General features: G+C 42.5%; 1 protein-coding gene across 2 annotated transcripts in view; it reads right to left on the bottom strand.

Moving 5' to 3' along the window:
• The window catches only part of LOC138981682 (CREB-regulated transcription coactivator 1-like), a 35,811-nt gene extending 35,354 nt beyond the window's left edge, over positions 1 to 457 (bottom strand). For both annotated transcript variants that reach the window (XM_070354687.1, XM_070354698.1), the window contains exons 1-2: positions 305 to 457; positions 74 to 181 (exon numbers count right to left, since the gene is read on the bottom strand). In XM_070354687.1, coding sequence (XP_070210788.1) covers positions 74 to 181; positions 305 to 457 — 261 coding nt within the window. The remainder of the gene's footprint in view (positions 1 to 73; positions 182 to 304) is intronic.
• Positions 458 to 14,883: the final 14,426 nt, after the last annotated feature.

Here is a 14,883-nt window from a genome sequence, read left to right as displayed (position 1 = left end):
ACGACGCCATGTTTTGAGTGCATGCGAGACGATCGCGAGAATTAGGGCAATGTCACGCGCGGTGATAGCTTACCTGTAAGTCGATCCCTTGATTAGAACCAATCTGGTTGACGTTAGGTAATGATCCTCCACGGTAGGCACCAAGGCTGGGGGATATTGGCAGATGTTGTTTGTAAACGATCTGGAATGCAGAACGGGGGAAAATAAGGACAGTAGCAAGAGTAGCCTACCCTGTGAGAAATAGACCGATGAGGATGCATTTGCGAGCGAAAAGCGACGTAAATCCACGAAATACCACACTTACCGGTCGTGTCGCACTGTTCACTTCTTTCATAATAGCCTCAAAGGCTGCCGTCTCCTCCGCTTGCTTCTGATTGTGCAGCGCTATTTTTTCGCTGAACTTCCGAGGGTTCGCCATGATGGCTGAAAACGACAGGCTTGTTATGATTTTGGCCATGCAGGGGGTCGCAGAGCCATTGGTCCAATCAGAATGCACAAATATGTCATGTGATAGGTGGTAGATGGCAGCACCGCGCATCTGTTTGTACGAGGTGCGGCGACACTTCTAAAGAACTGCGACTGTCGTGGAATGCACGGATGCACGTGTTTGACTTACTTCGCGTTACGATTTAGGTCAATTGAAATTCTGCTCAAGAAATGCTTTCTGCTTTTGCTCTGCTTTCACTCGAAGCCAGCGAAAGCGTCCGCCGTGTTACATGCTGCCGCTATACACCTGTGTCGGCCCGTTCCCACGGTCTGTGGCGTGTTGATAACAAAACTTCAAGGCTACCGTACGTTGCTACCGCAAACTGAGATCGAACTCGTCAAAATAGAACCGAAATAGAAGATTCTGTGCTCGTGGTCCGTACCGTTACGCTGTTTCTCCTGGAATTACAACATAATTCATGGGTTATTTGACGGATGTTTTGTTTTGTTATAAGTTTTGCTCAGTCTTCATCTGAGTTGGAAGTTTTGTTTAGTTGTCTTTCTTTCGGATCAGCCGGTTCTCCGATTAGTCTTGATGTTTGTAGGAGTTCTAAGAAGTTTTGTTTTGTTTTTACATTTAGTCAGTTTTGACTAAATATTTTCAGATAGACCTGGAATCGAAACGATCGAGGAGATGTTATCAATGTGCGCGTGCATGGCCCGGAGTGCCAGTGTGCCGCAGTGAGGCTGATCAGTGGGGTCTATGTCGACCAAAAGAGTGGGATTCCCTGTAGGTGGAGTTCCTGGAGGGGGATTCCCTGTATACAGGGAATCCCACAGGGTGGAGTTTTTCAATAAAACTTGCAAACCATACTCGAATTTCTAAGAAATATCAAAAAAGATTGAAAAACATCAAATTCTACCGATGTCGCCAAGCATCACGTGACTTTCAGCGATATCAGCGACACGCTACAGGAACTAAATCCTGTGGTATTCCCTGTATACAGGGAATCCCCCTCCAGGAACTCCACCTACAGGGAATCCCACTCTTTTGGTCGACATAGACCCCATCAGCCGCAGTGAGTGTGTGCCGGTGTGGACGATCGAGCACTTCCAGGAAAACTGCCGGACTGAAGTTTATGAAACTTTACATAATGCATTCTTCCTGATAATCATAGAATTCCCGTGTATTTAAATTTTTTCTATAAATTTCCTGATGTCATATTATGTCCGACTTTTTAAAAAATGCAGTGAGGCCGCACTCAGTGTTAATTGTGACCTCATTATTCGAATCAAATTCAGTGATAACTTGTGACAAATTTGGTAAAACAATCCGGCTTTGACACAGTCCGGGCAATGCCAATGGGATTGCATTTCTGCTCTCGGTTGGAATCCTAATAATTAATCTGTTTGTTCATTACAATGGTTACTAAAATCGAGTTGTTCGGCCGGGCCTAACCCGCGGCGGCAATGACAAGGTAAATTACTGGAGTGCCGTAACACTACGATCACCTCGGGAGGCGAAGTGCAATCAAACAGGATTGAAAATGTTAGGTCTAATTTCTTAGCCCTATTAAAACTGTTATGCAAACCCGAAGGTTTCCATGAACATACAGACAATCGAAAACCACCAGACCCCATCACAAACAGAATTCCACACTGAATCCACCGGTGTTGACTTAAAGGCCAACAACTCGGGTGCAGAGTCTGCTGTGAAAGGAGCGGTAGCCTCCCCTGTCACATTATATTCCTTAACATTTCCTGAATACAAAATTATATACATGTACATATGTTGTGTTCGGATTTGAAAACAAGATTTACTGAAAAATCAAGAAAATGATCCGTTCTATGCAAAGTAAAACCCGAGTTGTGTAACCTGAGACAACTGTGTGTCAGCGCTGTCTCGGCCAGCCGTGACTACTAGTCTTGGTGAATAAATGCAGTACGTTCAGTTCAGTTCATTCTGTAAGGCCAAATAAAAATATATGTTAGTTTAGGGTATACCCGACCGACCCAATTTTTTTTCTGCCGACCGTAAAACTTTTATTCATTTCTAAAAAAAACCACAACTTTTAGCACATTTTGCGAACCACACCGAGACTAAGGGAAGTTGACCTCCTTTATAAGTCGACTGAAATTTAAAAAAAAAAATTTTTTTGTTTAAAGCCGACCTACCGACCCTATCTTTTTTGGTCACGTTACCCTAAACCAACTTGTATTTTTGTTTAGCCTTGAGAGGGACTAAACTACTTTAATTTACTACTCTGCTTAAAGGTCGTTACATGATACCGTAATTAATTATAGAAATATATAAGTGTATGTGCAATAAGCGCATTACTGATATAGAAATATTGTAATTCATAAGGAAGTGTTCAAAACTGGGTGTAAAGCAACACTAATATATTTAAAGAGCGAAAACAACGAAACGTAGGCATACTGTCATTGCAGCGATACAATAGCTTAGTGCAACACTTGACATCGAGCAAAATCTTCATGATTTTGTCACAAATAAACAATAATTCAGAAAATCAAGAGAGAGACTGAGAGAGAGAGAGAGAGAGAGAGAGAGAGAGAGAGAGAGAGAGAGAGAGAGAGAGAGAGAGAGAGAGAGAGAGAGAGAGAGAGAGAGAGCAACTACATGATTGACATACATGTGCGGTACATGTTTCCCTGTACTGAGCATCTGCTGCACTTGGCACGACTATGGATAATCTTCAGTCATTGATTTGTCTCCAGCCATTCATGCAAAAGTCTCCGCGTTCTTATCTTGTTTTTAGGTCACGAGAATTGACGTAAAAAGTCACGAGTGCGTCCATGGCCAAGAGTGAACCTATGTGTGTACCCGAGGAACTACTCAGTGGTGCTGCTTATATTGAATTCCAACCAAACAGTTGGGGCATCAATGGAAACTCTCTTTTGGCATAGAAGTGGCATAGTGGGTAGAATATTTTGGTCGAATATATTTTTCCAAGCCGCAGGGCTCCCCAAACTGTAGAGGGCCCCAAAGGAGGGGGGGGGGGGGGGGTATCATCACGATCACGGGAAGAGAAATTTTAGCTTTCACGATCACAGTTACCTTGATTTTTGTTTTCACGATCACGAACACCTTGACGAATAGAGGATCATAGAGTGATACAGCTGTGAAAATGTACGTTGAAAATAAAATGCTTTGCAATAATGCCCATCACGATCACGAAAACAAATGACGATCACGATCACGAGACTTGATTTTTGTGTCATCACGGATCACGGGCAAAGTCCCATCACGATCACAGAAATGGAAATTTCGGCAATCACGGTCACAGAAAGGTCAAACAAGTCGCGTAAGGCGAAAATACAACATTTAGTCAAGTAGCTGTCGAACTCACAGAATGAAACGGAACGCAATGCAACGCAGCAAGACCGTATACTCGTAGCATCGTCAGTCCACCGCTCATGGCAAAGGCAGTGAAATTGACAAGAAGAGCGGGGTAGTAGTTGCGCTAAGAAGGATAGCACGCTTTTCTGTACCTCTCTTCGTTTTAACTTTCTGAGCGTGTTTTTAATCAAAACATATCATCTATATATATATACGACTTGTGTCTGTCTGTCTATGTGTGTGTGTGTGTGTGTTTGATCGCCATGCACGGCCAAAGTTCTCGATGGATCTGCTTCAAATTTGGTGTCCATATTCAGATACACCCGAAACAAAATCTGGTCGATGAGATATTTCAATACGTGCTCTCAGCGCGCAGCGCTGAACCGATTTTGGTTCCACCTGAGCTACCCGGGCCCCAATACCGACACACCAAAGCCAAAGTTCTCGGTGGATCTTTTTCAAATTTGGACACCGTATTCAGCTACACCCCGGACACAATATCATCGATGAGATATTTTAACACGTGCTCTCAGCGCGCAGCGCTGAACCGATTTTGGTTTTTGTGTTCATTTCACCATTAAAAGTAACTCTTCCTTATCTTCTCCAGTGTTTTGCGTTTATCTCCCTTCCTTCGTGTGGCTTCAATCCATATTTCCGTTTCTAAGTTACTATTTTTAGAATGTCACTGCGCTGTCCAGAACGCTTCCCTTGCACCCGTAAGTTGTTCTTACTGTCAAAGTGAAAAGGTCGAATCAATTTATAGCCACGCGAAAAATACACTCTCACCTATCTCTATATATTTATAGATATAGATATACATATATATATATACGGCTTCTCTGTGTGTGTGTGTGTTTGTGTGTGTGTGTGGGCAAAAACCTGTGTATTGTAGAGTTCTGTTTGTGATGTGGTCTAGCGGCTTTTATCTGTCTGGCAGTTACCGCCCCATATCACTAACCCCCCACCTCAGCAAGATCTTTGAGCGTGTGGTGAACCAGAGGCTGGAGTTCCACCTCAATAAACACAATATCATTCCTACATGCCAGGCAGGTTTTAGGCAAGGTCGTTCGTGTGCGGACCACATTGTGCACGTCACTGAAAAAATCAAAAAGACCTTGGCACATAGTAATAATTCTCTTCTTGGAACCTTCTTTGATATTAAATCTGCGTACGACAGCGTCTGGCATGCTCGTCTACTCCTAAAACTCGGCAGAATCGGTGTCTCTGGCCACATGTACCAATTCATCAAAAACTTCATCAGCAATCGCAAGATGTCTGTCCGAGTGGGCTCTTCGGTGTCCGAAACCCATGCGCTGGACATGGGGGTTCCCCAGGGCAGTATCATCGCGCCAAACTTATTCAGCATCATGCTCTATGACATTACTTCTGTTAAGGTTGACGGTGCCAGTGTACTTCTGTATGCGGACGACCTCGCCTTAATAGACACTAATAGACCACGCCATAACAGAGTTACCAACACTGTTGACTTATCTTCTTACCAAACTAAAATCGACAACCTCTGTCAATATATGTACACCAACGGCTTCCAACTAGCCTCAAATAAAACAGTCTTTCTTGTTGTCTCCCGTAGACAACTGTACAGGAACTGCAGTATAAAGATAGGTTGTGATATTATCAAACCGAGCTCAGAAGTTAAGTTCCTCGGCGTTATCATCGATACCCGACTTAACTGGACCAGTCATATCGAACATCTGATCAATAAGGCCAACAAGGATCTTTATATCATACGCTACCTGGCGTCCCAATCCTGGGCCAGAGGACGTAAGTGTGTCACAGAGGTAGTGCGGGCATTAATTCGCTCCCGCCTCCTTTACGGGTGCGAAGCTTATTTCGCGACGCGCCCGGCGCTCATGAAAAAACTGGCTATTATAGAGTGCAGGGCGCTCAAAATAGCTCTGGGACTCTCCCAACAAGCGAGTAAGAGTCGAGTCTACAGCGAGTGTGGGTGGCTGCCCCTTGTGGATGAGATAAAACTCCGTTCAGCTCAGTATGCTGTCAGAGCCCACGCGGTAGAGAACTCTGCCTGCGAGGTCCTGACTGACTTTTTTCCTCAGCACCAAAATTATGAGGCCAACACCAAACATAGCACTCAACTCTTGGCCAAAACGCTACCCTTATCCGACACAGTAAACCGCATTCTAGCCGATAGCGGGGTGAAGGTCAGTGAGCTGGCCAGGGTCCCCCCGCCCTCCTACCCGCCTTGGCTTGAGGAAACCCCTACTATCATATACGACAGTGAAGATAATACTACCAAAAAAGATAACCCCGTCTACCTGGCTACTGTTACAAAAGAAACCCTAAACTACAAATTCTCGGAGCATTTAAAAGTCTTTACTGACGGATCCAAATTTGCAGACGGCAGCGTTGGCTGCGCCTTTGTGATCCCAGATCTCAAAATCTCAAGGAAATATACTCTTAATAAAGACATCTCCATATTCTCAGCCGAGCTATTTGCCTTGCTCATGGCATGCACTTTTATAAATGACCTCCCAGTCACACCGCGTGCGGTAGTTTTCTGCTCTGACTCGCGCTCTTCATTACAAGCTCTGCATCGAAACACATCAAATCGGGCAGAGCTACAAAGAGAAATCCTCTTTATATGTCACCAGTTAATCTCATCCGGCACATCCGTATCATTTCTCTGGGTCCCCTCTCACGTAGGGGTCCGGGGAAATGAACTGGCGGATGTCGCTGCCAAAGAAGCGGCAGAATCTAGCCCAGCTAACACTAACATCGGCTACTCAGTAACCGAGTTCTACAGTAAAATCCGTAAACTCATTCGAAGTCAGTACGTAACATCTCTGTCCTATCAACCCATTGATATGAACGATCTACACCCCGATCTCCCAACAAACCTCCTCACTATCTTCAGACGCCTCCGTGCCGGCGGCTGCCGCTTCCATATCTTTAACAAGTCCTGCCATTGTGGAGAACCCTATTCATTTCAACACATTTTCGCTCCATGCGCTACAAATAGAATTACCTTTAAAACCTTATATGACCATATGCAGCTCCATGGTCTGAGTCCCCAGGATTATTTGCGCAGTAGCAGTTCTCTAGGCTGGTCACACAGCTTGCTGCTGTGCCGACTGGTCAGGGACTCGGACATGGGGCTGTGGGTATAACGCTAAGCCCAGAATATCACATCAGCGTGTTTCAGTTTGAGGTCGAGTGGCTCCCGCCATCCCTCCTGATTCTAGCGACTACCCTCTAGACAACATATCCTCACCCAAGGCCCACTAGTCGCCAAACTGTACATATTGTTTTTATTACCACGGCCTTCGTGGCTTACATTTTAATCCTTTTATTTGTAAAAAGTTTTGAGATTTATTGTTCGTGTTCCTCTTACTTGCTCATCTATTTGGTTTTATTGGTGATCCTGAAAGGTTCCACTTTTTAACTCGATTTGAATTAAAAAAAAATCATTTTACAAACCCGTTATTCAAGATATAGAATACAGACTTATAATTCTTACCAAGAAACATCTTAACTACTTTTCATTTTAACAAATTCCACAGAGCATTATCAACTCAACCCCACCCCCTGCCCTCCTATCCTTATTTTTTGTTTCTTTCTTTCCTCTTTTTGAAAGCGGACAAACACTCAAGTCCTTAATGGCTCAAAACCGTAGGACTTTTAATATTAATTTTAACTAACTGTCTGTATTTTTATCAGAACTTTTAAAAATACCATTTTATATCCAAGTATCTCTTAACACCATTTTTAATTAGATGAGCGAGAGTGTGCGGGGGGCGGGAGGGTGGTGAACCACTGTACATAAAGGGACAGTTTGTGTGCGTGCCTGTGTGTGTTCTTAATCTAAGACAAATGTCGCCAATGTTTTTACAGAGTGACGTTAAATAAACGATTTTATCATCTGTCTGTATGTTCTGGCATTTGAAAAGCCACAACAGATAATATGGGGCTAAGAAATAAGCTCTAAAATTCTCAATCCCGTTTGACAGGACTTCGCCTGCAAAGGTGATTGTGATGAACCGCCAAGCTGTCTGTCTCTGTCTCCTCTAGCCGCGATTATCTCCCTTCCTCCGTGTGGCAATGCCGGGTACCAGGCTGGGGTATTCGGCTCTACTTCTTCCCGGTGAAGCCGGTACCCGGCGAAGCGGGTAATCATCTAGTATCTATATGTTTTTGGAATCAGGAACCAACAAGGAATAAGATGAAAGTGTTTTTAAATTGATTTCGACAATTTAATTTTGAAAATAATTTTTATATATTTAATTTTCAGAGCTTGTTTTTAATCCAAATATAACATTTATATGTTTTTGGAATCAGCAAATGATGGAGAATAAGATGAACGTAAATTTGGATCGTTTTATAAAAGAAATATTTTTTTTACAATTTTCAGATTTTTAATGACCAAAGTCATTAATTAATGTTTAAGCCACCACGCTGAAATGCAATACCGTATCGGTCCCCGCGGTTTGTTCAGTCGCCCGTTTTGGTTTCATCCACTTTCGCTCTCTGTTATGTTATGTTATGTTAGTTTGTATGTATGTTTTTGTTTGTGTGTTTAGTCTGTTAATCGTTTGTTTGTTCGGTTGTTTGCATTTTATTACTTCTTTGATTCATATTCTAATATTTTTTAAACGTATTATTATTAGATTAAACCCTCCCATGGGCGAGGACTGGATGTAAAAAAACACCTGTTTGCTTATGCTATTACGCTCGTTAATAAGGAATATTTGTCTTTGTCTTGTCTTGTCTTGTCTCTCTCTCTCTCTCTCTCTCTCTCTCTCTCTCTCTCTCTTGCTCGCTCTCTCTGAAGGAATATTTTGTTGTTCCTTTCTTCTTCTTCTTCAGCGTTCGACCAATGATGTAGACACAACCATATTTGTCGGTGATGCGTAGACACTCGGTTCTCACCTCACCCTGAAGGTCAGTGTCTTCCGTCTTCGGTAGGCCTTCGTGGGTGTGATTTTGGACTTTTCCTTGTCCTAGACAAGTTTCCTCACACGGTTATCGGCCCTCATCTGGCCGGGTTTGACTTCCGAGTGTCCTTCTCCTAGGAAAGCTGCCTATCAGGGCTGACGAGTCTTTCCAACCCGGCGCTTGTGAAAGCAGCAAAACATGGGGCATCTTCATCCGCTAAAACAGCCGTTGGGAGCTCCTCCTCCGCCTGTTTTACCGTTTGGATGTGAGACTAAGGGTCCTCTTCCGCCTTCACAGCCGTTGGGAGTACACTCTCCTCGTCCGCCTGGTCAGCCGTTGGGACGTAGAGTCTTTGTAGGTAACCCATACCTGGGGGTTTGGTTCATGGGCGCCAGGGCGTGTCCACGCACCGGTGGACCTGCATGCCGCATGTTCGGGGCCAAACCTCCTCCGCGCCCTTGCAATTCTGCCTGGGGACATAAGGCCCCCAGTTACCACCAACACCTCGTGGAGGGTTGCTTTAAAGCTTGCATAGGACTTGTTGTGGAGAGGCTTACTGACAGGGAGAGACTTACGCAAGGCTGCTCTCTTTTTCGCCGGTGCTGCAAGCAGCTTGGCTAGCCGGTGTGACGTTTTCATCTTTCGCCGTGTTGATATTTCGCTTCTCGGCCTCGTTGATCAAGTATAAACCGTCTACACTGAACAAAAAAACACCCTTCGATAGTACTGATGAGCGACCTTGTGTACCTTACATTCATGGGGCCAAACTGATTTGTCCAACCAATTTGTTTTATTTAACTTAGAAATTTGATTCATCCTAAAACGTTTTCCTTCTTACTCAAGGGACGTAACCACTCAGTACACGTTTTCAAAGAATTCGATTTTGGGGGTGAAATCTATTAAATTTTACCACCAATTTTCTTCACATGCAAGAAACTGACATGCTTTTCGTCCTTAAATAATTTCACTTCTTAATTTTACCAGGAAACAACATTTCAGTCTTGAGTATATATGTCGAGGGGGAAATATGTACACAGGCGAAAGATGAAATCATGATGACACCGGCGGTGAAGGCTGAAAGCGAGATGTGACAAGCACATGTATGTACGCCAACACGCTGCGGGCGCATCACACAACCATTCGTTGGGCGTTGTTCCTTTCACTTTGCCAGAGATTTGTAATTTTCGGAAGAAAGTCTCTGCATGATTTTCAGTTGTTTCTTTCGGATATTGATCTTTTTTTTTAGAAAAAAGGGCTTTGTTTTTGACAAATTGTAAGACAGTGTTATTGCATATATATATTTTTAAATACAAATATTGACACAGGTATAACCGAGGATATTGAAACCCTTTCTTCTCTCCCAAATTCTTTGATGGAATTAGAGGGGGGGAGAGAGGGGGGGGGGGGGAGGATTGACAGACAGACAGACAGAGAAAGAGCGAGAAAGCGGAAGAGAGAGACAGTTAACAGATAGAGAGAGAGAGAGAGAGAGAGAGAGAGAGAGAGAGAGAGAGAGAGAGAGAGAGTGATGCTTTTTATGTCATGGTTGGTTGGTTTTAGTTCTTAATGCACTGTTATTGACAATAGTTTTCATTCGGTAAAAGGCAAATTCAATTACCGCTCTCTCTCTCTCTCTCTCTCTCTCTCTCTCTCTCTCATCATTACACACACACACACACACACACACACACACACACACACACACACACACACACACCCACCGTGCGCACAAACGCATACGTACACACGGTATCGTACACACAAACTCACACACAGAAAAACATCCGTGTATGTATATACTGGGGGAGGGGACTGACTGACTGACTATTAGGGTTTAACGTCCTCTTAGACCAACTGGTCTATATTGGGACAGGTATTGGTAATACGCTGAAGATATGGTGTGATATTTTGATTCGAACAAGCCCGCTGTGGCCGTCTTCTTCGACACACCAGCATTGGGTTTGTCTCGTCAAAGTATCGAAATACGATCATGATAATCGGAGACAAGAGATGATGCATGCGTGTCTTCGTGTTTTCCAAGCCCTGAGACTTTCGCTGTGAACGTGGAATCTTTTTCGTGCGCATGTGTGCACACGGGGGTGTTCGGACACCGAAGAGAGTCTGCACAAAGTTGACTCCGAGAAATAAATCTCTCGCCGAACGTGGGGATCGAACCCACGCTGATAGCGACCAACTGGCTACAAAGCCAGCGCCGCGCTACCAACTGAGCTACGTCCCCGCCCCCGGGGGAGGGGGAAAGAGCGAGCGAGAAAGAAAGAGCGAGACGGAAGACAGAAAGACAGATGGAGAGAGAGAGGGGGAGGGGAGCGGGAGAGACAAGGTGAGGGCGATTTAAAAGAGGTACAGAGAAAGAGCGATTGAGAGGTGCAGAGAGAGAGAGAGAACTCAGAATGGTTTATTATACTAAGGCCACGGCCACAGACTCATATACAAACCACGGGTGATGGGGGAAGAACAAAATAAAAAAATAAACAAAACTTGACTAAATATAAAAACGCACACCAACAACAACCATGAAATAAATACGTGGTGAAAAAAAAAAAAAAAGTCGCAGTTGCGCTGAGAAGGATAGCACGCTTTTCTGTACCTCTCTTCGTTTTAACTTTCTGAGCGTGTTTTCAATCCAAACATATCATATCTATATGTTTTTGGAATCAGGAACCGACAAGGAATAAGATGAAAGTGTTTTTAAATTGATTTCGAAAATTTAATTTTGATCATAATTTTTATATTTTTAATTTTCAGAGCTTGTTTTTAATCCAAATATAACATATTTATATGTTTTTGGAATCAGAAAATGATGGAGAATAAGATGAACGTAAATTTGGATCGTTTTATAAAAAAAATAATTTTTTTACAATTTTCAGATTTTTAATGACCAAAGTCATCAATTAATTTTTAAGCCACCAAGCTGAAATGCAATACCGAAGTCCGGGCTTTGTCGGAGATTACTTGACCAAAATTTCAACCAATTTGGTTGAAAAATGAGAGCGTGACAGTGCCGCCTCAACTTTCACGAAAAGCCGGATATGACGTCATCAGACATTTATCAAAAAAATGAAAAAAACGTCTCAAACAATGACGAATTTTTTCGCGTTTCTTTTGTTGCTCGGTATATTATGTGTTCAACAGTTCCTACCCCAGACCCTTTTTTTCTGCGGCTGCTGCAGACATTTCTTTTTGTCAAATAAAAATACTTCTTTGCTCACAAAATTTGATTTTAAGGTCTTTCTGAATTGTATGACAGTGCAGGATGAAAGTGTTCCAAAAGTGTTCCAAAAGTGTTCTAAAAGTGTTCCAAAAGTGTTCTAAAAGTGTTCTGAAAGTGTTCCAAAAGTGTTCCAAAAGTGTTCTAAAAGTGTTCCAAAAATGTTCTAAAAGTGTTCTAAAAGTGTTCTAAAAGTGTTCCCAAAGTGTTCCAAGTGTTCTAAAAGTGTTGACCTGAACACTTTTATGTGTTCAGAAGTGGTTACAGCAGGGTGAACACTTAAAAGTGTTCAAATGTAGAACACTTTTGGAACACTTTTTTGTGTATAGAACACTTTTTGTGTTCCAAAAGTGTTCTACTAAAAGGGTGTTCAGAAGTGGTTACACAAAGGGTGTTCAGAAGTGGAACACTTTTGTTTAGAGTGAGTATGAATGGTTTGAGTTTGTTGCGGTTAACCCTGCATAGTTCGGCCTATGATGTTTTTGTTGAACAATTTTGCCGTCACCCCTCCCATAGAGTGACGTACAGGGGCGGATCAGTTGCTTTGTAAGGGGGGGGTGCACTTTGGATTGAAAGTGAATGTGATGGGCGCGAAGCGCCCGAATTTGCTAGGGGGGTCCGGGGGCATGGCCCCCCCGGAAAAAATGTTGGCTCAAAGAAGCAAAATGGTGCCATCTGGTGCCATTTAAACTTATAAATGGTCAGAGAATCAGCTTTCCAAATTTTTTTTGGATTTTTTTTGCTGGAGGGGGGGTGCACGTGCATCCTGTGCACCCCCCCCCCCCCTCGTCCGCCCCTGACGTATTTCACAACTTCCCGTGTGTTACACAAACTCAGTGGAGGCACCCATAACCATAATGACACGTAGCGCTAGCAGGACGCACCGTGTATAAAAAGCTTTATACTGGCTTCTCTCGTCGGCTGCCCTACGCTTAAAGTGATATTATATAGCAAAACAAACTGTCTCTAATCGCCCCAACGGCATTCCAGGTTGGGGGTTGTAATTATGTGACCACAACCAGGAATACCACAAAACTAAACGTTTGAGCGCTCAGTAACTCAAAACAAGTCGCGTTAGGCGAAAATACAACATTTAGTCAAGCTGTCGAACTCACAGAATGAAACTGAACGCAATGCAATTTTTCAGCAAGACCGTATACTCGTAGCATCGTCAGTCCACCGCTCGTGGCAAAGGCAGTGAAATTGACAAGAAGAGCGGGGTAGTAGTTGCGCTGAGAAGGATAGCACGCTTTTCTGTACCTCTCTTCGTTTTAACTTTCTGAGCGTGTTTTTAATCCAAACATATCATATCTATATGTTTTTGGAATCAGGAACCGACAAGGAATAAGATGAAAGTGTTTTTAAAATTGATTTCGAAAATTTAATTTTGATCATAATTTTTATATTTTTAATTTTCAGAGCTTGTTTTTAATCCAAATATAACATATTTATATGTTTTTGGAATCAGAAAATGATGAAGAACAAGATGGACGTAAATTTGGATCGTTTTATAAAAAAAAGATTTTTTTACAATTTTCAGATTTTTAATGACCAAAGTCATAAATTAATTTTTAAGCCACCAAGTTGAAATGCAATACCGAAGTCCGGCCTTCGTCGAAGATTGCTTGGCCAAAATTTCAATCAATTTGATTGAAAAATGAGGGTGTGACATGCAGTGCTGCCAGAACTTTTACAAAAATCCGGATATGACGTCATCAAAGGTATTTATCGAAAAAAAGAAAAAAACGTCTGGGGATATCACTCCCAGAAACTCTCATGTAAGATTTCATAAAGATCGGTCCAGTAGTTTGGTCTGAATCGCTCTACACACACACACACGCACAGACAGACACACACACACACACACAAACACACACCACGACCCTCGTCTCGATTCCCCCTCTATGTTAAAACATTTAGTCAAAACTTGACTAAATGTAATTAAAAACGGCTGTGTTTTGAATGGGCATTCCAGACTGTTATTCTCGTTGTGACGCCCTTTTGCGTCAGTCATAATTTTCGTCCTACCAGTCAGTTTTGCCCCTGAGTGTTCCTAGATATACAGATTTGAAATTAATTGTTACTACAGAGTTCGTTTTGGATGTTGAATAGATGACAACACACACGAGGAAGGTCTTAGAATCAGTGTTTGAGCGTTCTATTTTTTAAATCTAATGCTGTGCTTATCTATGTCTGGTTTAAATAAATAATGCAAAGCGTATGGCACGAAATGTGCATGCGTTTGCTAGACTATAGTTTTGACTGACTTCTTCAATCAAACGGTTTTAAACTGCTTTGACGAATGGGTATCTATAAAAACTGAATAAAGTATGATGACGAACGGAAGTCCGGACCAGGCTCCTAACACAGGATGATGGGCGAAGCAATTAAACAGCTCGCTCATTAAAACTCATTGAATTATTTGGCATAGTTGGCGGAGCAGTTTTGAGCAAATCATAGTAGGTGTTTCTAAATTACAGTACAGTGAATGTCTCTTGAACTTTTAAAAGTCCGAATCGTCAGAAAACTGTCTAAAATGGCGCCTTAGGTGTACTTACTTTATAAAAAAAACACAAAAAAAAAAACAACAACAACACAATGCAATACGCTACAATACAAAACAAACACTGAGACACTGTGAAATAAACATACAAACAAACAAATCAAAATCACAAACGAAAATACTGTAAAATCCATACATTTTCCCCATGCTGCATATCATAGCTGCTGCAACCATTGACACGATTTTGGAAGAATCTTGATTAATTGCTTTCCGCATTCGCGCTCAAAATTCGCGTTCTTATCTTTGTTTGTAGGTTACGAGAACTGACGCAAAATACATCGACCAAGGTCATGAGTGAAACAGTGTGTACGTACAAAGAACATCAGTTGTATCGGTACTTTTGACAACAGATAAGCCAATACAATAATGACATCGGTGGAAAGTGTGTGTGTGTGT

This window comes from Littorina saxatilis, linkage group LG1 (genome assembly GCF_037325665.1).
Source record: "Littorina saxatilis isolate snail1 linkage group LG1, US_GU_Lsax_2.0, whole genome shotgun sequence".
Lineage (NCBI taxonomy): Eukaryota > Metazoa > Mollusca > Gastropoda > Littorinimorpha > Littorinidae > Littorina > Littorina saxatilis.
This window is presented reverse-complemented; position numbering and strand designations above follow the sequence as displayed.